Source organism: Rhodamnia argentea, chromosome 7 (assembly GCF_020921035.1).
Source record: "Rhodamnia argentea isolate NSW1041297 chromosome 7, ASM2092103v1, whole genome shotgun sequence".
In the NCBI taxonomy this organism is placed as follows: domain Eukaryota; kingdom Viridiplantae; phylum Streptophyta; class Magnoliopsida; order Myrtales; family Myrtaceae; genus Rhodamnia; species Rhodamnia argentea.
Genome location: NC_063156.1, coordinates 9,934,046 through 9,959,429, shown reverse-complemented (window position 1 = coordinate 9,959,429; position 25,384 = coordinate 9,934,046). Strand labels below are relative to the sequence as shown.

General features: G+C 39.8%; 3 protein-coding genes across 5 annotated transcripts; 2 read left to right on the top strand and 1 right to left on the bottom strand.

The window, feature by feature from the left end:
- The first annotated feature begins 7,528 nt into the window (after positions 1–7,528).
- LOC115737622 (transcription elongation factor SPT6 homolog) lies at positions 7,529–18,616 on the top strand. The gene is made up of 17 exons (XM_030669821.2): positions 7,529–7,686; positions 7,854–7,949; positions 9,002–9,137; positions 9,396–9,477; positions 9,570–9,723; positions 9,807–9,939; positions 10,018–10,264; positions 10,355–10,543; positions 10,619–10,741; positions 10,851–11,243; positions 11,332–11,439; positions 11,551–12,330; positions 12,917–13,058; positions 13,132–14,306; positions 15,306–15,515; positions 16,785–17,310; positions 17,988–18,616. The coding sequence occupies exons 1-16, from the start codon at positions 7,656–7,658 to the stop codon at positions 17,301–17,303; spliced, it is 4,518 nt and encodes a 1,505-aa protein (XP_030525681.1). The 5' UTR covers positions 7,529–7,655; the 3' UTR covers positions 17,304–17,310; positions 17,988–18,616.
- On the top strand, positions 17,997–18,616 carry LOC125316040. Its single transcript, XM_048282882.1, has 2 exons — positions 17,997–18,251; positions 18,342–18,616. The coding sequence occupies exons 1-2, from the start codon at positions 17,997–17,999 to the stop codon at positions 18,561–18,563; spliced, it is 477 nt and encodes a 158-aa protein (XP_048138839.1). The 3' UTR covers positions 18,564–18,616.
- Positions 18,617–19,282: 666 nt separating this feature from the next.
- LOC115737623 (probable E3 ubiquitin-protein ligase RHC1A) lies at positions 19,283–24,589 on the bottom strand. 3 transcript variants are annotated; one of them, XM_048282880.1, is made up of 3 exons: positions 24,432–24,524; positions 23,070–23,132; positions 19,283–20,475 (listed from the first exon to the last, which is right to left on the bottom strand). In XM_048282880.1, the coding sequence occupies exon 3, from the start codon at positions 20,453–20,455 to the stop codon at positions 19,532–19,534; it is 924 nt and encodes a 307-aa protein (XP_048138837.1). In that variant the 5' UTR covers positions 20,456–20,475; positions 23,070–23,132; positions 24,432–24,524; the 3' UTR covers positions 19,283–19,531. The 3 variants fall into 3 exon arrangements, with proteins under 3 accessions (XP_048138837.1, XP_030525683.1, XP_048138838.1); XM_030669823.2 differs by lacking the exon at positions 23,070–23,132 and having other exon boundaries at positions 24,432–24,589; XM_048282881.1 differs by lacking the exon at positions 23,070–23,132 and having other exon boundaries at positions 19,283–20,467; positions 24,432–24,564.
- Positions 24,590–25,384: the final 795 nt, after the last annotated feature.

The window sequence follows — 25,384 nt, the reverse complement described above, 5'->3', positions numbered from 1 at the left end:
CCTCCAGCACCTCCTGCGCACTTTGAGACAGCGAGTATCGTGGAAAAAGGGAGAGAGAGAGAGAGAGAGAGAGAGAGAAGCTGTGAAGTTTAACTTATTTTAATCGAGCTGATTAACTTAGTTAATCGATATTAACGACGGAAATTCTGCATTGGTGAGAGTGGTTTTGACTCGGGGGCAAAAAGTGTAGTAAAGGCGTGTGGCGTAAGCCGCGGTGCAGTGTAAGTTAACGATCAATTTGGTCAACCAAAGTTAAAACGAAAGCCTTCCCTCCCAATTTTGATTTTCTTTTTTCCCCGGAAGAGATTCTAGATTTTCGAATCGTAATTTGGTGGCATCTCAACGAGACTTGTTGCTTGTGTTCCAAAACAAATAAAAAAGGAGACTTGTTACTCAATACCTCACAATTTAATTAAAAAAAATCGAAGATCTCAGTTTTACTTCTAACTCTCATCTTTTTGACTTTTTGCCCTTCTCTTTTTAGAGAGCAAGAGTCGAACCCCGCCCTATGATATTAGCATCCTTACCCCACAATTTCTTTACCAATAGGGCTGCATACCTATTAACCGAAGACCATATCTTGAAATGTGTAAAATTAGAATGAAATAACAGCCATCCCTTTTTAACTTTAGTTTCGTGTCCCGAATTGTCAGCATTCAAAATAGTCCGCTAATCCCCACACGTGCAACGCACGAGAGAAGTCGATACACATGCTATGCATATGAGGAGCAAGCACCTCGACAAAATACAAAAAAACCATGGGCAGAATGCGTGAGGATTCCTATAGGTGTCAATCAATGAGAAACATTAAGCAAGCTGTTGATACCAATAGGGAACAATGCCACCTGTTTAAGTAGCAGGGGTAATACAATGTGTCTAAGCTAACGGAGCATATAAAGCAAGCTATGAACACGGTTGCCAACGAAAGTAATCTCGCCAAAAATCCAAACACTTTTCAAGAAGCGCCAAAGAAGACAAAAATCCTCCTTGAATTACTTGGCGTAAATATAATTATCGCCAGATAGTGACGAGATAACTCCCCGAAAATATGGCAAATGAGACTGTAAAGTACAATGGATGCAAACACAAGCTACATGAACGAAATAAGTTTTTCTAAAGGCTATCAACAATTACTGCGATTTTGACCCAGAGATCCTAAAGGGGAAGACGTGGACATGATTAGTCCAAGTAGGGGAGAAGCTTAAGCTGGGATATTGACATCTATTTGAAACAAAATAACTGTTTGAAGACTTGGTGAAAAGAGTTTGTGGGAGATGATAGACGTGGCAACTATTGGCGCAATAGAAGTCTCAACCGCTGAAGGGCGGCCACTTACTTCACCATCACAAATACCACGGAGCATTCACAAAATAGCCCCGAACAAATCAACAAATTTATCTTATCTTTATTTATCGCACTGCACTTTATTTTCCTTAGTTGTACTTTTCATATTCTCGTCGTTGAATCAAACTCCGACATTTATCTTTATCCCTTATACTGCAACATCAAATCAAATTATGGTATATTATCAAAGTGTATTCAAGGCTTTATCGTCGAGTCAAACTTCGGCTTAGTTTAAGGGGCTCGGTTCGCTATCTCCCGAGAGAAATTGTGCACACCAAGTCATTCCATCGAATCAAACTCTGATTTTGTCCGCGTTTGTGAATTTTCTTTCAAACTCATTTGTATCGATTTCTTTTGAGAGAAATTGTGCACACCAAGGCTTTATCGTCGAGTCAAACTTCGGCTTAGTTTAAGGGGCTCGGTTCGCTATCTCCCGAGAGAAATTGTGCACACCAAGTCATTCCATCGAATCAAACTCCGATTTTGTCCGCGTTTGTGAATTTTCTTTCAAACTCATTTGTATCGATTTCTTTTGAGTTGTACTTACGAAATCTCTTCATCGAATTAAACACTGGTTGAGATAACATTTGTGTAATTTTATCAGAGTGTTTGCAAATCTCACGTGTTGATTATCCGACTATCTATATTTCTTCCGTTCAAGATCTTCACTGGACCATTTATCGTGTTTAAAAGTCGAAGAACGAATTTCGATAAAAGATATTTTATCGCGGAGAAATTCCGCCATAACGTAAATATAATGCGAAATCTAGATACTCCTACAACGTTGAACGCGGCGGTGGACTTAACCCCGTGACCCACCACATCGCCTATCCATCTTCACATGGACAAAACAAAATAAAATAAAAACTAAATCGAATTAAAAAAAAAAAACATATAAAGAGACAAAAAAAAAAAAAAAAAAGAGGAGAAATTCAAATGTGTGAGTTAAAGCCGGGACCCCGAGACACACAGGATCATACGTACCCAGGATGGGGACGAAACGTGGGCTGTCCGAAAATCCATGCGCTTCCTTATATACACATCTAATCTAGCAAATTGCAAAATGACCCACATGTTTTTTTTTTGCTCAAAGTCTATTGAACCCCACAACGAGATCATTATTAGCAGATTCAATTTAATCACCGGGGTAATTCGAAGTACGAATTCCGGTGTGTACGAATATAGGTTATATGATATTTTGCGAGAGATCACGAGCCGACTTTCTCGATGTTTAAATAATGGGTTTATTCATTGTAATATTATATAGCACGTATTAAAAGAGTGCAGGCAAAATGACATGAGGGTGGCCGTCGTGCCTTTTATATTTATCCATTTTACCATTTTTTTCTCAATTAAGAGTGTGCAAAATTAAGCTTTTATTCGATCACGGGCTCGGTTTGTTTTCTCAAAAAATGAGCGATTTGATAACATGATTCTCTAAAATGATCGCGTATACCACTTATAAAAACAAAAAATTAAATGGACAAGTAATGTTTTTACCGTTCGCGAAAATGTTTAGATATAAATTGCCATCGATAATAAAAGTATTATTATTATTAGCTATTACACAAGCAAGGTTTATTTATAAAAAAAAGAAATATTTTTTTAGATTATTTATTTTTCGGCGAAAGAATGGAGACCTTGAGATTTTCGAGGTTTTCTTTTTCTTTTTTTTGAAAAAACATATGTGTGGATTTAATTAGACTGTGGATGATGGTGGCCCTGGCGGGTAGTGGCGGGGAAAGGGTTGGCTACAAATCTCAATCGCGGAGCGTGCTGTGAAATGGGGGAGGGGGGGGCGAGGGATGACGTGGATGTCGGGCATGCTTTTCTTATCAGAGAAAGCGAAGGTTCCACTCCCCCACTCTCCCTCTCTTCTCTAGAGCAGTGTGGCCCACGCGCCAGTCACGGGATAAATTGTGATTTCGTAGCACTTGTCCCTAAAAATAAAAAAAAAATTGTCAATTTTTTTTTCTCTAATTTTCCTAATTTATTTATTTATTTATTTATCGAAATTTTTGTTGCTCGGCCCCACCGCACATCCCCGTGATTATTTTCATTGTGCTTTCATGCTTTCCTTGCGTTTTGACTCACCAAACTCGAAGACCGTGAGGAGAAATCGATTCCCTTCCAACGGGTTTAGCCCGGTCAACCCGCCGTGACTGCATTTCCTTCGTTTCGCATTAGGGGTAAAAAGGGGAAAAAATTCAACCAACTCGGTCCGGGAATTATTGCACGGATTCTGATGTTGTCCTGAACTTTTCAATCGTTCCAAATGTTAGCCCGCGTGAAAGTTCCGATGCGGTTCTAAGCGGCGATGTTGAGACGATCTGGAATTGCTTGAATTTCTAAATCTTTTTCGGAGTTTTTCCTTCGCATTTCGCAGAAACGGCCAAAAAAGTCATAAACCCCATTGTGTATTTGTAGCAATTCAATCTTGAACCTTTCGATATGGCAATTTTAGTTCTAAATCTTTTGATCATTTGTCAATTTAAGTATAATTGATGATGTGGATGCTATTCGTTCTACATAGCATCGCTAACGCCGACGTGGCCAATTACTATGATTTTATTTTTTTAATTTCTTTAGTTTAGTTTTAAAATTTCGTTTTCTTTCTCTTTGCTTTTTTGCTGCGCCGGTGAGGGTCCCCGGTGACCCTCGCAGGCTGCGAATGCCCTTGCCCATGGGTAGCAAGGCCACAATGGCCTTGGCGAGGCCTTCGTAACCCCACCGGCCGCGAGTGAGGGCACGAAGGCTTTTACCAAATCTAGGCAAGGGCCACCTGCGACCCTTGCCGGCATAGAAAAAAAAATAAAGACAAAAATTAATTCAAAATTAAAAAAAACAAAACCATGATTGTTCATCGGGGTGCCAAGTGCGATGACCATGTTCATGTCAGCGATTTCAAATTAAACTCGATTGGATTGACTCAATTGACAAATCGTCAAAATATTTATGATTGAATTGATTAAATTAAAAGGTTTATAATCGAATTGGAATAAATTCAATAAATTTGTAACTTTTTTTTTTGTAATTTTTTCATCTTTTTTCTGTCCTCGTTCTCGTTCTCAAGAGGTCGAGTTTCTTGGTTCCGAATACAAATGGAATTGCCATCATCTCGAAATAGCTCGGCACCATGTCAGTCGATAACGTTACCGAGGCTTCGAAGAAATGCAGTAAGAAGGCTCTCTTACCTCCACGGAACATGGGCCTCCCAATGGTCGCACTCTGCCATGAAGTGTAGACATCGGCGGCTCCGAAGGGTCGACCAAGCTTGCCGACCTCGAGCTCCGCTGAGGCGCTGAGCTCGAACCCGAGATTTGGAGGACTCCACCTCTGTGGTGGCGTCAAGCTCGAGCCCCCCCCAAATATGGATGGCTCGAGCTTTGTCGCGACCTCGGGCTCGAGGCCCAGACCTAAGTTCAACTCGTGGTCGAGGGTTCCGATGGACGGGCTTCCGACGAAGGACTTGAATGCTGTCTTTAATCTCTTGACCAAGCACCGTCAGATGGAGTGGTGGAAATATTTGGTGAAGAGGGGATCCTGAAATCGACACTCAAAAGTAGAACCAGAGAATAGCAATGGTGTCTGGCTTGGAGATTAACTGTATAGGGAAAAGAAGATGAAGACGAAGATTAATTGTGACCATAGCAAAAGAAAAAAAGAAGAAAGAAAATTAAAAAAATTGAGCGAGTAAACTTGTTCACGTCTTTGACCAAAAAAAGAAAAAATATTCACGTCGGATTGGCGGCCGTGACACGTGAGATGTGTAGCGATGACTAGACCGCCACATCAGCAATTTCAAATGAGGATTGAAAATTTACCTGCAAATGTTTCGAAAATATGGCAATTGGCCGGCCTATATAGAATCTATGTCAATGTGTCCGGCAATCTCTCTTTAGGGTGCATTTGTTTGAGTGGAAACTTTTTTTCGCGAATTAGTTTTCTGGATTTTTCACGGGCTTGGTTTGCTGAAAAGGATTGGTAGACTGAAAAATCATTCACGATCAAAGTAACGCGCTTGCTTAAAGTTAGGAAAAAAAATTCTCCCTCGCCTAAAGAAGAAATTTTTTTTTTCTGAAAAATGATTTTTTGAACAACGTTTTTCTTTATCACGAATTTTTCTCCAAAACAACCACACCCTCAATTAGACAAATCACAGAACATTGAACCCTAATCGGGCACGACATAGTATATGATGTGTCGTTAGTAATCTGAAAAACCACGAACTTGATTTATATGCGGAAACTTTCGGACATAATGGAGCTCATATATCTTCTACCTTTTTTTTTTTTCCGCACGAGAACATTTAGAAAAAGGTTTGAAAATAACATGGGTTTCTTCAATTTTCTTTTCAATGTAAACATATATTCTCTGTTTCCTTTTTCTTTCGTTTTTCTTAACCCGAAACGGTTGTCGTGTGATATACTCAGAATCTTTGAATTGTAAGCGTAGTTGCAAAAAAGTAGAAGTCGATATCGCTCCTCAACTATTTCATCTAGTTTCACTTAACTGTGAATTTGATTGTATAATGGTAAATTCAGGGTGGAGACCAAAGTTCAAAAGTTTGCCTCATACATTCGATTGACAAATAAACAACACTTAGGCTCTGTTTGGCGGTGATTCTATTCTCAAAAAATGATTCCGATCAAAATCACTTTTTTTGATTCTGCTCCCGGATGATTTTTTGAGAATCAGAATGTGTTTGGTAACTGTTTAAAATTTTTGTTCCTAGAACAGAAACGCGTTTGGTAGCTACACAAAATTTCCGTTCCCAATTTGTCATTTAAATCAAATAATTATATAATCACATTTGATGGCAAAGAATAGGGAAAATAATCAAATAGTGATTATGGAGCAAAAAAAAAAAAGCAACAAAATTTCTGTTCCCAATTCGTTTGTCGATTTGTCATGAGTATGCGATCGTTTATATTGTTTGAAAAGTAATTCGTATTACATTTACAGAATTTGTCTAAATCATTTGTTTGTTATTCTTTCTTGTGACTTTTAGATTGCTTACAAAAAAAAAAAAGAAAGAAAAGCTCCTCATTGTGCAACCGCCTATAGTTTTGCACTATTGTAATTACACATCGTACAAGCTTACAAGACCCGCAACTCAACTACATTGATTTTTTTTTCACCCGACTCGACAAATTTTTTGTGCGGCTCGAAAAATGGAGAAAAAATTGGAGATTTAGTTCGTAACGTGGAGGGTTGGGTCCAATCTTTAAAAAAAAAAAAAGATAAAAGTTGAAAAAACATAATAGGAAATAAAAAATACAAACTTAATTAGAATAAAAAATAAAATAGATAAAAATTTGAAAAAAAAACATGCGTATTAGAGGTCTCTTAATATAAAAAAAATAAATTAGATTTAAAATTTTTCTAAAAACTAATTTTTAAATATAAAATTAAATATAAATTGAATTTAAATATAGGCTTAAAATTTTACAAAAAAAAACTAATTTTTTAAAAAAAAAAAGGGGGGGAGGGGAAGAATCTGGTGATGAGAAATTTTTTTCAAAATTTTAGCTTTTTTCAATCTTAATTTTTTTGATTATTAAATTAAAAATATAAATATTTTTTTTATGTCCCCCATTTCTTAAATTTTTAATTTTTTTATTATTAAATTTACCTTAAATAAAAATTTTAATTTAAGAAAATTAGTTTTTAGTAATTTTTAAAATTGAATTTTAATCTATTTTAATTTATGTAAAGTTGAAAATCTACGTGTTGGACTTTTTTTAAAATAATACCATTTTATATTAAAATTTTAATTATAAATATGAAGGATAAGTCATAAGTATATTGTGCAAAAAAGTGATCCCAAAAGTGTTCCAAAATACCAGAATCATCTTTTTTTTGCTTCCGAAAAGTGGTCTAAAAGTGTTCTCAGGACCAGAATCAAAATCATTTTTTTTTCCATTACCAAACATGTTTATGATCCTTTTTTGTTTCTGGGAACAGAAATAAAGGATCAGAATCACCGCCAAACAGAGCCTTACAAGTTCTCACGTATTGGAAGATTCGGTCTAGCCCCGATTGGGCCGGACCGGCTCTCTGCAAGAACAATTTCAGGAAAAGCCCGGCCCGTATACACAGCTCTCTCGGACCCAAAGCCCCAGAAAAGGGGGCAGTTTCGTAATTACAAGCCGGTCTCCGTCTCTCTCTCTCCAGGTCCCAAGCACCTTTGTTCCTGCAATCTCAGTATAATCTCTCTCTGCGCAAGCTCTCTCCTCTCTCAGACACGCACATACGCGCTCACTCTCTGGTTTAAGTCTCTATCAAACCCTAATTCTTCCTCTGCGGCCATGGGGAAAGCAGTCGTCTCGGACGACGAAGGTGAGCCCTCGAGAATACCGGCACGTTTTTTTTTTTTTTTCCCTGTTTCCTCCGATGCGTTTCTCCTTCTGGCCGGAACGAATCCTCTGGCCTTGGATGCTCTTCGATTCCTTTTCTCCTCCCCCCCACATTGCGGTGTAATTTTTGTCTCCGGTGCTTCATGGCAGACGAGCTCGAGGTGGGAGACGATAGGGAACCCCTCGAGGACGAGGACGAAGCCAGGGGACGCGGCGTCGACGACGAGGACGAGGACGAAGAAGATGGTACTCTTTTGCTTCAATATCCTCCGCTGAAATGCTTTTTGGGGGTCGTAGCTGTTCTTTCGAGTTTCGAACGTCGTGGTTTTGGAACTTCGTGTTGTGCTTTAGACGAGGCTTCGTGATGGATTGGGCTAGGGCTTGTTTGCTCGAGAGGTGGTATGAGGTTTTGGTCTCGGGCAATTTTTTTGATCCGACGATGGGTTCGCGTGAATACATTTGGGATGTTGCATGTTTGGTCTTGTCCGAGTTGATTGTAGGATAGTGTGTGGGTGGGGGCTTCTTATGGATCGGATTGGGGTATCTTTATTACAGTGAATGGAGAATATTTTTTTTCCCTTTGGGTGAAAAGCAGTGGATTAGAGAGATTTAGAGGTCAGGATGGTTGTGGTTAAATGTAAATTCGTTTAACTGTGAGAACTACTGGATCACTTGAACGTCATTATGGAGAATTTCAACGATCTCTCAGAGGGTTTTCAACTGTGGAGAGAGGCTTTTGACATTATAGATCTTCCTTGCAGACTGACCTTGCTTATTGATGGAAGTGTAGAATTCTGGAAACAGGATAGTAAAGAATCCTTTGAAACTGTAAATTTCAGGGTTTGGGCAAAGAAATATTTCTTGTAATCTTGCTAAAAAAGAAATGAAGAGGATCACATGCATTCACTTGGAGAAAGTCATAGTTTTGTGCTCTCTCTTGGAGCAATTGGTGTCTGGCAGTATTGTTGGAAGTAGAGTTATATCTACTTTGGCATTTCTGTTATAATTTTGATTTTCTTCATATGTTGTGGGCTCTATATTGGCTCGGTTATCCGACTACGAGTGGATGAGTGTGTTTCCAATGCTGAACTGAGCTCTTGACCTGTAGCTTGCCCATAGCAATGGGTTTTGAAAAAGGTTATAATCATTCTACTGAAGTTTTTAGTATTCTTCGTTCGACCAATAATCTCGTACATACTTCATTGGCTGTTAAGTTTCGGTCTGTCCTTTTAGTTGTTGATTTCTTACGGGGATGTCTGCTTGAGTATATAGTCATATCCGTCGGTTTTGTTTTGCAGAAGAGGGACAGGATGAGTACGAGAAAGATGGATTTATTGTAGATGATGTTGATGAAGAAGAAGAAGAGCAGGACGAAGAGGAGGATAGGCCGGACAGTGATGAGGAGAGGCAGAAGAAGAAGAAGAGAAAGAAGAAGTATTATCTCTGTTCTCTTTTTTGGAATAAGTACTGCTTTCTTTGTTGATTTGTTTCCCATAATAAGAAAATCATCTAAAGAAATAGAGGATCTTTGCTTATTTATAAGTTTTAAACTGTGAATATGACTTTGATGTGGCTCTTCACATATCCTAGATTTTTTTTTTATAAAAGCATTTCCCAGTCTGAAAAGGGCGTGAAATCTCTAATTCTTTTCTTTCTTCATTCATCCTTCTTCTTGGTGATTGGGAATTGAAGTGTTAAGGAGTTTCAACTTGATGAGGACGATTACGATCTCCTTGAAGACAACAATATCACTGGTTTTCACCGCCCATCGAAGGTATTCTAGTAGTTTTTTTTTCCCTTTCTACTACTCTATCGTCCCATTCTTTGTAAATAACATATTTAATTTAAACGTTGGAATCTCTTCAGGAGAGCAAAAAGTTTAAACGGCTGAAGAAAGCACGGAGGAATGCTGATGAGGAGAGCTCTGCGTTTTCTGATGAGGAGGAGGTTGTTGGAAGTGGTAAAGGCGGACGAACTGCGGAGGAGAAACTCAAGCGCAGTCTTTTTGGGGATGACGAGGGTTTGTGTCTCTTTATTGCACTGTAAAATTTACGGACTAGGGTCTTAACCTATTTGTGATGGTTGGTCTTCATAACAATATAGGACCACCGCTCGAGGATATTGCTGAAGACGAAGAACCAATGGAGGAGGAAGATGTAGAGATAGGTGATGATGATGACATGGCCGATTTTATTGTGGATGAGGAAGAAGTTGATGAGAATGGTGCTCCTGTCAGGTACTTCTGAAACTCCATTGATTATTACAATGTTTATGTAACTGAGTTATCACACTGGTGTTTCTTTCTTTTCTTAAGGAGGAGGAAGTTTAAGAGAAAGAAGTCTAGACAGGCTCCTGGAGTGTCATCATCTGCGCTCCAAGAAGCCCATGAGATTTTTGGCGATGTTGATGACCTCTTGCAGTTGCGGAAACAAAGCCTAGAATCTACTGAATTGAGGGAAAGGAGACTTGAAGATGAATTTGAACCTGTTATTCTTTCAGAGAAGTACATGACAGAAAAAGATGACGTCATTCGAGAGAGAGATGTTCCGGAGAGGAAGCAGGTTTATACTACATTAACACAATTTTTGTATTTGCTTCTGGGTATGTGTTTGCTGATTGATCCTTTTATGGTCATACTCTTGTTTTGATAGATATCCGACGGAGGTGTTAATCTGCGGACAGATGAAATTGCTTCTCAAGATGAGACTAACTGGATATACAATCAGCTCACAAGTGTATTAGCATTTCTTTTCCGCAAGAAAGATGGAGGGCATGATGTATCTATAAAGAAGGATGAAATACCAAGATTTTTGAATCATTTGCACGGTCAGAAGTTGGATGTTAGTATCGCCGTCTTTGTTTCTTGAGTAGCTTTTTAATGTTCAGAAAATTTATTTTTCTTTGTTGGCTCTCAGATACCTTTCATTGCGATGTATCGTAAAGAGGAGTGCTTGAGCCTCTTGGGGGATCCTGAAGGAAATGAAAGTCTTGAGAATGATGAAAGTTTTGAGCGAGCACCTGCATTGAAGTGGCACAAGGTTGATGCACCAACCATCGAAGCTGTGATTCGATTTGAGTTGGGCTCTGTTTTGACTGATCTAATATGGGGAACAAATGCTAACTAACTCTAGCAATGTCTGAATGCAGGTACTTTGGGCTATTCATGATCTCGATAGGAAATGGCTCTTGCTTCAGAAACGAAAGGCTGCTCTGCAGTTATATTATTATAAGCGATTTGAGGAAGAGTCTAGACGAGTGTATGATGAAACAAGGCTCAGTCTGAATCAACGGCTTTTTGACTCGATTTGCAAGTCACTCAATGCTGCAGAAACAGAAAGAGAGGTTGATGATGTTGACTCGAAATTCAATTTGCATTTTCCTGCCGGCGAAGTTGGAGTGGATGAAGGCCTATATAAGAGGCCCAAGAGGAAGTCGCAATATAGTGTTTGTAGTAAGGCGGGCCTATGGGAGGTTGCGAGCAAGTTTGGATACAGCTCAGAACAATTTGGGTTATTGATATCATTAGAAAATCTGGAGAATGTAAGATTGTTTTCTTTCTGCTTTTGTGTGAGATTGATATTGATAGGAAATAATCAACGGTCTTGCTTTGTGTTTTATTGCGATGTAGACGGATGAATTGGAAGATGCGAAGGAAACTCCGGAGGAGATGGCCTCTAACTTCACATGTGCTATGTTTGAGACTCCACAAGCTGTTCTTAAAGGGGCACGGCACATGGTATACATCAGCGTTATTATTTAATTGTTTGCTTTATGGTGTATGATTCTTTTCCAATGGTGTAACAGATTGTGTTATTGCTAATTGCGGATCCTTTTTTAAAATATTCAGGCAGCAGTTGAGATTAGTTGTGAGCCCCGGGTTCGAAAATATGTCCGAAGTGTGTTCATGGATAATGCTGTGGTGTCAACAAGTCCTACACCTGATGGAAACTTGACTATCGATTCTTTTCATCAGTTTGCTGGTGTTAAGTGGCTGCGTGAAAAGCCACTGAGTGCATTTGAGGATGCGCAGTGGCTTTTAATCCAGAAAGCAGAAGAGGAGAAGTTGCTTCAAGTTTCAATCAAGTTACCTGAGGCAGCACTGAAAAAGTTGGTACGTGACTGCACAGTTTATTATCTGAGTGACGGGGTAAGTAAATCTGCTCAGCTGTGGAATGAGCAGAGGAACTTAATCTTGGTGGATGCACTTCATGGTTTTCTTCTTCCCTCAATGGAGAAAGAAGCGAGAGCATTGTTGACCAGTAGATCCAAGAACTGGTTGGTAACTGAATATGGTGAGGCTCTGTGGAGAAAAGTTTCCATTGGACCTTATCAAAGGAAGGAAAGTGAGTTTAGCTCGGATGATGAAGCAGCACCAAGAGTTATGGCTTGCTGCTGGGGTCCTGGAAAACCTGCGACAACCTTTGTAATGCTGGATTCATCTGGGGAGGTCCTAGATGTGCTTTATACAGGATCCCTTACCTTGCGGTCTCAAAATATAAATGACCAGCAACGCAAGAAGAATGACCAACAAAGGGTTTTGAAGTTCATGACAGATCACCAACCACATGTTGTAGTTCTGGGAGCTGTCAATCTGTCTTGCACACGGTTGAAGGATGACATATATGAGGTGATGTCTCTAATTGAGTTGTATTAATTTCCTTTCCATTTGTTGCTTGGCATAACGATTATTAATTTGTCTTGAAAATGTTACAACTTAGAGTTCGTTCCTGCTTTTTGGTTAATTACTTGTTTCAGAGGAACCTCAATTTTGCAAGATTGCCGATGTTGGGTTACGAAGTGAATAATCCATCTTTATGCTTATTTGGTATTTATTCAGGTCTCCTGCGATTGTGTGTAGCGAGTCTCTTATCACTCTAGTGTTTTGAGAGTGATGAAGTGGGATTTGTTACTCACGAGTTCTGTTTCTCTTTGTAGTCATGGAGTTGAGTAGTAGACACGTAAACTTGCATTCTTAATCTTCCATTTTTTGTGGAAAATATAATAAAAGGGACTGACTTGTCTTCTAGTTCTTATCTTGGAAATGGTGATTATAATTTGAAAATAAGTCTTTTTTTGGGCCTCCTTGTACATTGCCAAGGATAGGATATGGATTCTTATTGAGATTTTACTGAGTTGGATGTTCTCATTGAAAGCTATTTTTGTTGCCTTGTCTGCTATGCTGATGCATGAGTGCCCTGTTTTGTTTTCTGCAGATTATTTTCAAAATGGTGGAGGAAAATCCTAGGGATGTGGGCCATGAGATGGATGGCTTAAGCATTGTATATGGGGATGAATCTCTACCTCGTCTATATGAAAATTCTCGGATTTCATCTGATCAACTGCCTTCTCAACAAGGTAAAAAAATGTCGCACTTTGTATATATTGGAGACTAAAATTGTGATCCTCTTTCCTTGTCAATCTTTTTCAGGCATTGTGAGGCGAGCTGTGGCTCTTGGGCGCTATCTACAAAATCCCTTGGCAATGGTTGCAACTCTTTGTGGTCCTGGAAAGGAGATATTATCTTGGAAACTCAATCCTCTGGAGGATTTTCTCACTTCCGATGAGAAGTACAGCATGGTTGAACAGGTCATGGTAGATGTTACAAATCAAGTAGGGCTAGATGTTAATTTAGCTATTAGCCACGAGTGGTTGTTTGCACCTTTACAATTCATATCCGGGCTTGGACCTAGAAAGGCAGCATCTTTGCAGAGGTCATTGGTGAGGGCTGGAGCAATTTACACTCGAAAAGACTTTGTAACTGTCCATGGACTTGGTAAGAAGGTGTTTGTGAATGCTGTTGGTTTCTTGCGTGTCAGACGAAGTGGCTTGGCCGCTAGCAGCAGCCAGTTCATTGACTTGTTGGATGATACACGAATCCATCCAGAATCTTATAACCTAGCCCAGGAGTTGGCAAAAGATGTTTTTGATAAATATGGCGACGGTGATGGGAACTTTGATGATGAGGCATTGGAAATGGCTATAGAATATGTCAGGGACCATCCGAAGTTTTTAAAATCGCTTGATCTTCCTAGATATGCTAAAGACAAGCAGCGTCAGAATAAAATACAGACGCTCCATATGATTGTGAGGGAATTGATCCAGGGTTTTCAGGATTGGCGAAAACAATATGAAGAACTTAGTCAGGATGAGGAGTTTTATATGCTTTCAGGTGAGACCGAGGAAACTTTGGCTGAAGGAAGAATTGTGCAAGCCACAGTACGCAGGGTGCAGCCTCTAAAAGCAATTTGTGCTCTTGAATCTGGTTTAACTGGCGTCCTTATGAGGGAGGACTACTCGGATGATTGGAGAGACATATCTGAGCTGTCTGATAGGTTGCATGAAGGTGACATCCTTACATGCAAAATAAAGTCGATTCAGAAGAATAGGCATCAGGTTTTCCTAGTTTGTCGCGAGAGCGAGATGAGAAATAACAGATCTCAGAATGTCCAGAATGTTGATCCTTACTACCATGAAGATAGGAGCAGCTTGCAGAGTGAGCAAGAGAAAGCTCGGAAAGAGAAGGAGCTTGCTAAGAGGCATTTCAAACCAAGAATGATTGTTCACCCTCGCTTCCAGAATATTACAGCTGATGAAGCAATAGAGGTTTGTGGCCTAAAATAAAGATCATTCGTAAAGTTTAAGCGCATAGATTTTGTTTGCAGCATTTTCATGTGGCTATATCTTATGCATGTCCCTAAGAAATTGCTGATTGATTTTGATCTGCTAAAGTAGGCAGTCCTGTTCATTTCTAAACATAAAACAAACAGATGACTGGTTAGGCAGCAAGTTGTTAGTTTAGTTAATTTGCATCATTGTCGAGTTGTTTGAGGGTGGTTCAGAAGGAAGAGAAGGAAAGAGGGTGAGAGAAGTTGTTCGGAAGCCGTGGTGGTATTAGTTGGGTGGCAGGTGGTTCAGTTGTTCTTGAATTTGGGGCCTGAAAGGATTCTGATCTGGTACTGCTGGGGAGATTCTTTAAATTGTTGGTTCCCCCTTCCATCTTTGGGCACTTTAGAGTGATAAACACTAGGTTCTCCATGATATAGCTTGAAGTTGTGAAAGATGAGGTTACTCCATCCTTTTGAGTCATGTGGACACAAAAAATATGTTGTGATGCGCAATGTTCTTAAGACTCTTTTTCTTCTACTTATATTTGGATTGGATTTGGTTCAAGCATCCGTAATTTTATGTATGACAAGTTTTTTGACAAGACCTCTTTGAATCGAGTGGGCGTATAAGGATTTATATTGCTGAGCCCACTTATTAGGACAAGGCTTTGTTTGTACTTGTTCTAAACAAAACATTATCCATAATTTTCATTTACTTGATCTATCTTGGTAGCTCAGCAGTTTGTTTGGGTTTAATAAACTGAAATTTGATTATTTTTATATATGTTTGTCAATGTAATCTTTATTGTAGCAGCATTCCTCGGATATACGAATCTCATGAAAAATTTTGGGGCTTGGGGCCGCGGAAGTTGGATGTCTGTTGAGTGTTGATAGAAATTGGTTTGAATTAGGGTCATGTGTTCTTTTGTACTTCAGTTACTTCTAAGAAAATTCATTTATTGAGCAAAGTACTTGAAGAGTGGTTCTTTTGTGGCAGTTCTTGTCGGACAAAGATCCTGGTGAAAGTGTCATTCGTCCCAGTTCTCGAGGGCCCTCTTATTTGACCTTGACTCTTAAAGTTTATGATGGCGTTTATGCACATAAGGATATAGTTGAAGGTGGCAAGGAGCACAAAGACATCACAAGTCTGCTTCGCATTGGTAAGACATTGAAAATTGGGGAGGACATCTTCGAGGATTTGGATGAGGTCAGTAATTTTTCGTGTCAATCAAGTCACCACTTGATGCATTTCAGACAATTTTGCATGTTGCATGATCATTTGAAATGTACAATGGTGTGCGTCGCATCACTTGGCTGTTTTCTAGCTAGACTGCTGTTCCTTTTTTAAATTGGATTTTTTAGATTCTGAGTTACATTGCTTTATTTTTGTGGTAGGAAGCCTCCTTAGAATTACTGAGTGAGTAATTGAGCTGATGGGTATCAGGAACTTGTTCTTGCTTCTTAAATGTAGTTGAGAAAATTGGTTAACGGTGATTTTCTTTAAATAGGCTCGAGATGGCAGACTGGGTCCATTTATTCAATATCTTCCTCCCTACTAGTTTCTGCACGCCCACCGCAAATGAATTGCCTGAGCTGCCTGTGAATAAATTGAACAGTTACAAAACATCATAATGTAACTCTTCCTACTTCTTTTTTGGGTCAGATTTTTTGCAATAACAGCCACTTCCTTTACTTAGTGAACTTGTGGTTTTTTCTTATTCGAGCAGATGATGTCCTGGAAAAGGAACTCGGGGTTATTCTTGTTTGATTTTGCCTGGTAGTGCTTGTTGCTTGTTGTGACAAACCATACTTTAGTATACTATGACCAATGCATTGTCTTTGCTTTCTTTTGGTAATTCCGGGAGAGATGTTTGCAGTTTTCTGCAACTTAAAATCGATTTTTTGGGTGTATGCACTTGCTAATGCTTGTGCTTGGTAGTTTTTTAGGCTGGCTAGGTTTTGGGGCTGGAGGTACTTAGTTGAACCATTGAGATTTTCTGTGCGGCAGTTTTTCTTGCTAAGCACTGGATTAATATGTAGCTATTATTAAGGACCAAAATCTAGTAAAATTCTCTGTTTAGGAATATATCCAGAAATTGAAATTTGGAATTTACCTTTAAGAAGCAAACTTACAAAATTTTCCTGTTTGTTAGCTTGCATCGAGGATTATGTCTTATTAAGGCAATTTATACTGAAAATGGCCATTTTGGTGTTTCCAGAACTGACTTATTTCCAATAGTTTTTTAAGAAAGGGAGATCTTGAAAGCAACGCAAGAAGTAACATTTTAATCTTAACTCTGGAAAACATTTGTAGTGCCGTATTGTTTGGAAAATGCTTATATTGGCAGAGGCTGATGCTAGGGTACTCGTTTTAAAATTATGTGAGGCTGATGCTAGGATAATTTTTTAAATTTATGTGACATCCGCGGGCAAAGGGGATCTGATATACTTCTAAACTAAGTTGCTTATATTGTAGGTTATGGATCGGTATGTGGATCCCTTGGTGGGGCATTTAAAGGCAATGCTGAACTATCGAAAGTTTAGGAAGGGCACTAAAGCAGAAGTCGATGAGCTTCTGAGGATTGAGAAAGCAGAGTGTCCTATGAGGATAGTTTATTGCTTTGGCATTTCCCATGAACATCCAGGCACCTTCATCCTTTCTTATATAAGGAGCACAAATCCCCACCATGAGTACATAGGTCTTTACCCTAAAGGATTTAAGTTCCGGAAAAGGATGTTTGAGGACATTGATCGGCTTGTGGCATATTTTCAGAAGCATATCAACGACCCTCAACATGACTCGACGCCATCAATTAGGTCAGTCGCTGCCATGGTGCCTATGCGAAGCCCTGCAACTGGAGGTTCTTCAGGAACATCTGTTGGCAGTGGTTGGGGTGGTTCCTCCAATGAAGGCGGCTGGAGGGGCCAGTCTTTCGACAGAGATAGATCTTCAACGCCAGGGTCAAGAACAGGTACTGTCCGTCTAGATACCTGATATATAGGCTTGCATGGATGCTTTATGTTTCTCCCGTTGGAATTTCTGCAGAAGGTACTCTTGAATTTTCCAGTGCTAACTATTTTCAGGTTATGAAGAGATGGCCTGAGTTCATTGCTTAGCATAGAATGCACCAGTCGAGACTTGGTTTTGTTTTTGTTCTAAAATACTAGAGGGTCCGGTTAACAAGTGCCTGGGTGCACTTGTGAATATACTAGAGTAAAAAATAATACAGTTTTCAAAGCATTTATTACGCATAATATGGGGACTATCAATGCATAGGAAACTTTTAGTATCCCCAGGACACGCGCTGCTAGAATCCATTGTAGACAGTATAAATATCCAGTAATGGGGAGTCTCTTCTGGTTTGGTTGAATAAGATTCTTGAGAGAAGCTCATGGTGTTCACCACCTATAACTGAGATTTGGTCTGGCTGTTACAGTTTTATTTGAGGGGTGGTTCGGGCTTGATGTGCTCTGTTTACATCATGTACTTAATATCACTTTGGCCATATGCATTTCACTATCATGGGCTATTTCCCTTCTGTCTTGCTTTTCCCCTGGCAAGTGCTGAGTGTTCTATGTTTTTCATTTATCTTTGCGTTATCAGATAGTGGGGAAGTGCTTCCGTGTTTTTAATGCATTCAGATGGCCAACTAGTTTTCTCTGTTTGAAATTTTAACAGGTCGTCGTGATGGGCATCCTAGTGGGGTTCCTAGACCATATGGTGGGCGTGGACGTGGTCGGGGCTCATACAATAATAATAGGGGGAGTAACACCCCCAGTAATGACCGACAGGATTCAGGTTACGACGCCCCTCAATGGGATTCAGGTAGCAAGGATGGAGGTGACGGGTGGGGCAGCTTTCCAGGTGCTAAAATTCAGAATTCGCCGGGCAGGGAAGCATTTCCTGGTGGATGGGGTGCCGGAGGCAGTGGAAGCGGCGGAGGCGACCGTGGTGGTTGGGGAAGCGGCGGCAGTGCAAGCAGCGGAGGCGACCATGGTGGTTGGGGAAGCAGCGGCAATGCAAGCGGCGGAGGTGATCGTGGTGGTTGGGGAAGTGGGACGGGAAGTTGGGGCGGCGCCGGTGCTACCGACGGTGGGACTGAGAACGGTGGCGGTTGGGGGGGTAGTAGCTCCAAGAAAGCTGCTGACGATGGATGGTCTGGCGGGGGTTGGTGATTGTCATGGACGAAAGCTTGGTAGTGTTTTTCCTTCTGTCCGAGGCTTTCCACGGTCTCTTTCCCCAAATGAGCCGTGAATTAAAAAATGCTGACGTAGGTCGTGCTATAATATAATTTAGTTATTTGTCTTTTGTTTTTTGAATTCCTGCACGCAGAAAAAATGCCCACTAGTTTCTCATAGAAAGGAGAAAAGGCTGGAGGCGCGTCCATGATGAGTTTTGGACATTCAAGGCTAAAGATGATAAATATCTGTGCCGATGTTTGTCAAATCGAAACAGAAACTTGTATTTTCACCCCCATGCGTTAGATTGGCATCTGCTCCGTTCGCTCAGACTGTACGATCAGCTTTAAACAGATATTATGGGCTACATGTAGCCTTACGCATCAGAAGTCATGGGAAAAACAGGCTTAGTAAAATCCCCTCAAAATTTTCTTACTTAAAAGCTTAAATTTATTAATAGAGGGAGATTATATGAATATAAAGAGCATTTATAATGTTTTGCCAAACAATGTAGGACATACTTTTAACACCTTTACTCACGTGCAAGTCGGATTACGAGTAGGTGGAGTTTTTGAGAAATTTTTATCATGAACATTTGTGAAAGGGAAAACATTAGCTCTAATACTATGTTAGAAAGCCCAATCCAAAAGCTTAAGTTTATAGATGAAAGGAAGCTACGTGAATATAAAAGTATTTAGAACCTTTTGTCAAACAATGTGACACATACTTCAATATATATATATTCTTTTTTTTTTCCGTTTGGGGCAACAATCCCATAGAAGGTTCAGACACAGAGACGTCGAAAATTTGGCACACAGACTTTCCCACAAGCTTTAAGAGCAAAATTACAGTGTACAATACAGTTGAAAACACGTCGTACAGGATTTTACCGAAGGAGTCATTTACAGAAATGACAGAAGAGAAAAAGGCTATCGTACTTTTAAACAACACACAATCTCTAAAAGCCAATTCCATCACAAGCAGTTCTCTTACCATGAATCGTTATCAGGATCACAAAGCAAGTGGCATTGAAGGCGCATCGACTTAGTCAAAGGGCCATCCAGAGTACCCCATCTGGTGGTGGTTGTTTTCGCGCACGGTTGGGGAGTTACTCGGGCTGTTTCCGCTGTTGCGAGAGCTGGAATTCGATGAACGGAATGGCCACAAGTACGAGAGGGGGTTCCTCCTTCCTTGACTCTCCCTCCCGCTGGTGTTGCCATTACTGCTGCTCCCCCGATTTGCAGCAGTTGGACGGCTGTTGCTCGATCCTTGGGGCGGCAATTCTTGGCGGCAAACAGGGCATGAGTTGTGCTGGACTAGCCATGGGACAATGCAATCCGAGTGATAAATATGGTTGCATGGCATTTGCCTTGCTTCTGAACCGAGTTCAAATTGTTCTTTACAAACAGGGCAGTGTGAATCAGAACGAAGATGCCTCTGTGAGATCTTAACAGTGGGCATGGAATCGATGGAAGACCTTGCTGCAGGAGGAGGGCCCCGACGTTCATTAGCAGAAAGCTGTTCAAACAGTTCTTCTAATCCAGGCCCTATAAAATAGTCGCCTCCGTTACCCCTTGTCAATCCAATTCCAGGAACCCCATTAAAAAGGGCCTCGAATCCATTATTTCGAGACAACCTGACAGGAATCTGGCCGCCAAATATCAGTAAAGGACCGACTCCAGAGTTATGCTCAGAAAATAGATCGGATCTGCCCCTGATGTCATGGCTATGGCTTCTATCTGCCAATCGCTGCCCCATCAATGCTGAGAATGCTTCCATCATCCGATACCGTGGGTCACGACCTTCATCGTTGTCAAGTCCAAAGAAATCGAGCGGGTTAATGTGCACCATGTCATCAAGTTCTTGAATAAATCCTCCATTACAATTGGGGCAGACTGCATCTCGCCCTTGTAATCTTATTGGCCGCCTACATCTGTAACACCAATGGGTGTTTCTGCTACTTGACATAGTCTCCTCTCCCTGTCCCTCTAGAAATCAGCAAAATTTGATCAGAACTCACCAAGGGAACTCATAAAACTGCTGTTCAAGCATAATGCTAAAAGGTTTCTATTGCGAGAACTCCAAATGTCGCACAATCCCAACCGAATACCACAAAGTAACACGGATACATGCATGATCACTATATATATAGACAATTTTTCCCACTATTGTAGTAGAATAAATTATGCCATCCCAACTCAAACTACTGAATCATTTCCCCCATATAGAAATGTCTCATTTGAAAGGTGCTCTCACTTATCACGTACCACAGGACTAAAACAAGGGGTAAAGCACTAATCACTCAACATAATTCAAGGAACTCTTCAACACAGTATATGTAGCACCAGTCAACAGAACTGACTAGGGAAACTTTCTCTAAGTTCTGACCTATTAAAACAAATGGGTTATAGCACTAGAGAAAAGTCCATCCCAAAAAGGGGAATAGGAAAAGTATTTTGCTAATTTTTACCAAATAAAAAATGAGTCCATAAACTGTACTTTGACAGAGAAACCATGATATTTCTCAATTCAAATAAATACGTCAACTAGTCAGAAGTACCCTGTGCAGCTTCACAAGTTTTCACTCTAAATACATAAGACTTTAGTGCTTTGCATTATGGCAGCCCAACTAGCAGTTCAATAAAGACGCTCTCTCCTTTCTCCATGTCTATTATAGCAGAGGTAGAGATGGAAATCAATTATAGTCCAAGAAGAAGAACTGTTTGATTTTGGAAGTGCTTCTAATAAGTTCCAGATGAGTTACTGATTCACTCACAATTTCGCTAATCTTTGATTTGTTCTAATCTAAGAGCTTGGGCAGAAAAATCTGAAAAACAAGATAGTCCCAGAGTTGTATTTGTAAGACCAAAAAAAATTTGCTTAGTTGCATTTGAAATTTAAGCAATGACAAAACTGAGTTGTTTCATCACCATCAGAATCTTGACACACGTAAAATGACTGCTTCATACCATTCTATCAGACTATTTAATAAGGACATTCTTGGTCTTACTTACTGCCCAAAAAATCCAATTTTGAAAGGACGTGTCAACATTTTGACCAAAAACAAAAAGGAAAAAGAAGTGTCAGCATGCACAATACTGGTTTATTTTTATTATTATTATTTTTTTACCATCAGATCTTGACACACGTAAATGATTGCTTCATACCATCATATCCGATTATGTAATAAGGACAATCTTAGTCGTAATTACTGCTGCAGAAAAACCCATTATAAAAAGAAGTGGGCAACACGCACAATATTGGTCGACTGTTAATATCTTCGCGCACGTTAAATCAAGCTTGACATGGAGCCTTTTAACAATTAATTCATGCAAAGTATGCATTTACAATTTGGTTTGTTTCTACACAACTTCAGGAAATTGCATACTCATTATCATTTTAGTTTCAAAGGACCAAGTTAAAGACAAGCAAGCACTGGGACTCTTTGGGCTCCACGGGGAGAAAAATTAATTCCAGCAAATAAAAGCACAGACAATCACAAAAGTGACTCACTCAACTGCAATCCTTACCACTGAATAGAAAGTGAAAAACCTTTTAGAAATGATTTGAGGATTTCCTACGGGACACAGATCATTAAGAAGACTTCTCACATGGTTGAAGCCATTTCTAATTCAATGAACACTCTCTCTCTCTCTCTCTCACACGCACGCACGCCTGCACGCATGCTGCGCGCACGCTCGCACGCGCCCCCGCATCCGCCCCTGCACCTGCGCACGCACGCACGAACGCACACAGAGAGCGCAGGCACGCTCCCCCACTCCAATTAGTTTAGGACGTTGTAGTATGCTACTTGCAAGAGGAATAAACTAGTGATCTCTCTCTCTCTCTCTCTCTCTCTCTCCACACACACACACACACACACACACACACACACAGAGTGCAGGGCATGCTCCCCCACTCCAATTAGGTTAGGACCTTTCAGTATGCTACGTGCAAAAGGAATGATAATTGCGCATACAAATATTACGAGCGGATGTTGCAATGGCATCGTTTCCTTACAGGAGAGCAGGTTCTCCTTAGACCAATGTGCAGCATGCAAGAGGGGAAAGTTTTACGCCAAAGAGAAGACAAGGCAGATAATGTGAAAATCAAAGTTGGATAGATCCTGAAAATACTAAGAAATGTTGGCAAACAAATGTCCACGTATAAACAGAGAACAGATTATTGCTGGTCATGTGCAGGGTCCTACATTAAGTAGGTTCCTTACTACCGAGAGCAAGTTTTAGATGAATGTAAAAAATGTGAGGCGACAATGACATTACCATCATTAATGAAACGGAGGGACTCTTAAGTGCGGAAAATGTTCAACGTCAGCATTGAAAAGAGTTATCGAACAGACCCTAACTCGCCCAACTTTAACTATTGCTTCAATCTAATTCTCCCTGCAATCCTAAGAAGATCAAACAGAAGCCCATGTTTGCAAAATGCAAACCATTGATGAGTGACAATTTAATTAAATCAATCTAAAGCTCCGAATGGAAGTTACATGATATATTCTCATAATGTTCAAATAAATTAGTAACTTGAGCATCCGCTTAAGGTCAAAATAGAGCACACTAACCCAACAATCAAGTGCAGGGTTGACTACAAAATTCCTCACTCCATGTTGTAAAAAGCATCAAAGCTGGTGCAATGACATCCAACAAACCAACTTGTAAGTGGTTTCCAGCTATAGGTGAAACTATTTTATCAACAACGTTTAAAATCCACAAACTAGAATGTAGGAAAATCCAAAAAGCCATTCCCACTAAAAATTTTCATAACTCTTCTCATACTTCACCAGCAAACAGATAGAAAACCTAGGATGAGGACTTCAACCAAAGAAGTGTTTTGCAAAGGCAAGGTTCCAACATTTTTCATCATTACCTTCTCAATAGCAATCTACTGTCAACCCATTTAGGTACCAAATGATACAGATGAGAAACAGCTCTTTTTCCCACATCCTTCTCTCCCACCAATCAACTATTCAGTACGTTCAGTCATTGTCATCAATATCATGTCGAAACAGCTTGCAAGAAGTAAAGACATGCGCTGTATTACCCTTTCAACCAAAGACTTCACTAGCAACCAAAGGATGGAGTGTAGCCCCTTCATGAACTAGAACGTTCGAAATGAATCTTATCTTTATATTACGTGAAAGCCCATTGAACACCTCACGCATCGATATAAACAGAGCCCTGGTCACCCAACATTGCTAAACTTATTTCTTAATCTAGCAATACCCATAATGAGTGAAAATGGACCCATTTTTTCTTTGGACACCAACCAATATCCAGGATGGCTTCCAGTGCAAAGTATCCTACAAAGAGCATTCTTATATGTACCACGTCCTCGGTGAATTATCCGTGGCCATTAACAACAAGAGAGCTTCATTGAAAGTCAATAACCGCAATTATCAACATCAAAATCACCTTTATCCCAAACTAGTTGGGATCGGCAGTCGATGAACCCAAAAATAAATAAAATAAAATATCAATAACCGCAATTATGTATATAAAAAAAGAAAAAAGGGGAGAGAATCTCATTCCCATCTCGATTAAAAAAAAATGCTAATAATGCACAGTTGTGAGCGGGGAAATCAAGCCAGAGATCTAATTCAGCAGGAAGGATCAAACATTTCAAGCCGTACAACACAAACACACAGCAAAAGCCGTTCGCCGGAATCCCCAATCATTCAAAAAAGCATATTCCAATCTCAACCTCCATTCCCGAGCAAAAAAAAGCATCACTGCTCTCGCTTACAACTTAAGAAATCTCAAGGGCGACGATTTCAGACCGCCGCAATTAGTATAAAAAGAGGAACTCAGATGCAAATCGCGGGGGGAGCACGAAATTTGCGAAAACGCAGAATCCAAAAAAAAAAAAAAACCAATTGAAAGACCTAATTGTGGGGAGATTCAGATGCAGACGATGGCGGAAGTACCTGCGGATGCGAACGTCGACTCCCGATCGTGACAAAGGAAAGGGAGAGTTGAAGACCGGAAAAGGAAAAATTTTGCCCTAATTGAGGAGCTCACTTGCGAATTTTTTTAACAGATAAAGGACTTCGGCGAAGAAGATGATGATGCCTTTCGTCTTCATCTGCGTATGACACGTGGCGAAAACAGTGATTATTAACGAGAGTCAGGGTATTTTAGTAACTTTACTGGAGACGGTGAGATTCACGTGCTCTCGTGGGCTCCACAGATTGGCCGTCGTCCATCGGTCTTTCTTGAGGACATATTAGGAATTTCGCATGTCTCCCCCCACCTCTGACCGGTCAACCGATTCCTGAACTTCGATGCAATATATTATATTATCTTTGAAACTTTTTAATTTGCTTAATATGAAGTTGCCAACTTTGACTTAATGTATAATATCGTTCTTGAACTCTTATCCAACATTTAATATACTATTAATTTTTAATATTTGCTAATAATTTAGAAACCACATTAAATAAATTAAAAGCGTAAATTCAATAATGCACATTGGACTGAATTCGGGGATTATACTGCACAAATTAAAAGTTCAAAATCGACATTACATAATAAAATAAAATTCATAGATCATGTGTGCTATCATCTCTAGCACCTAAGTGATGGATTACTCCCAACGTAAATAATTTGACTATAAACTATAATTTGTGGAATTCAACTCGTGAAATAAGCATATGTTTATTTTTATAGTTTTGAAAATAAAAGAGTGAGGGGGAGGAGCAATCTTAGGGCCCACATGAAAACACTTCAGAAATTTCATTTCTCTGCCCGGAGCCCATCCGACAGAGAAATGTGTTTGATAAAACCCTGATTGAAGTCGAAATCCGTTTGATAAAGAAATTGACTTATAATAGGATTTTTCACTTATAGTAAGATTTTTTACTTTTGATAGAATTTTTGA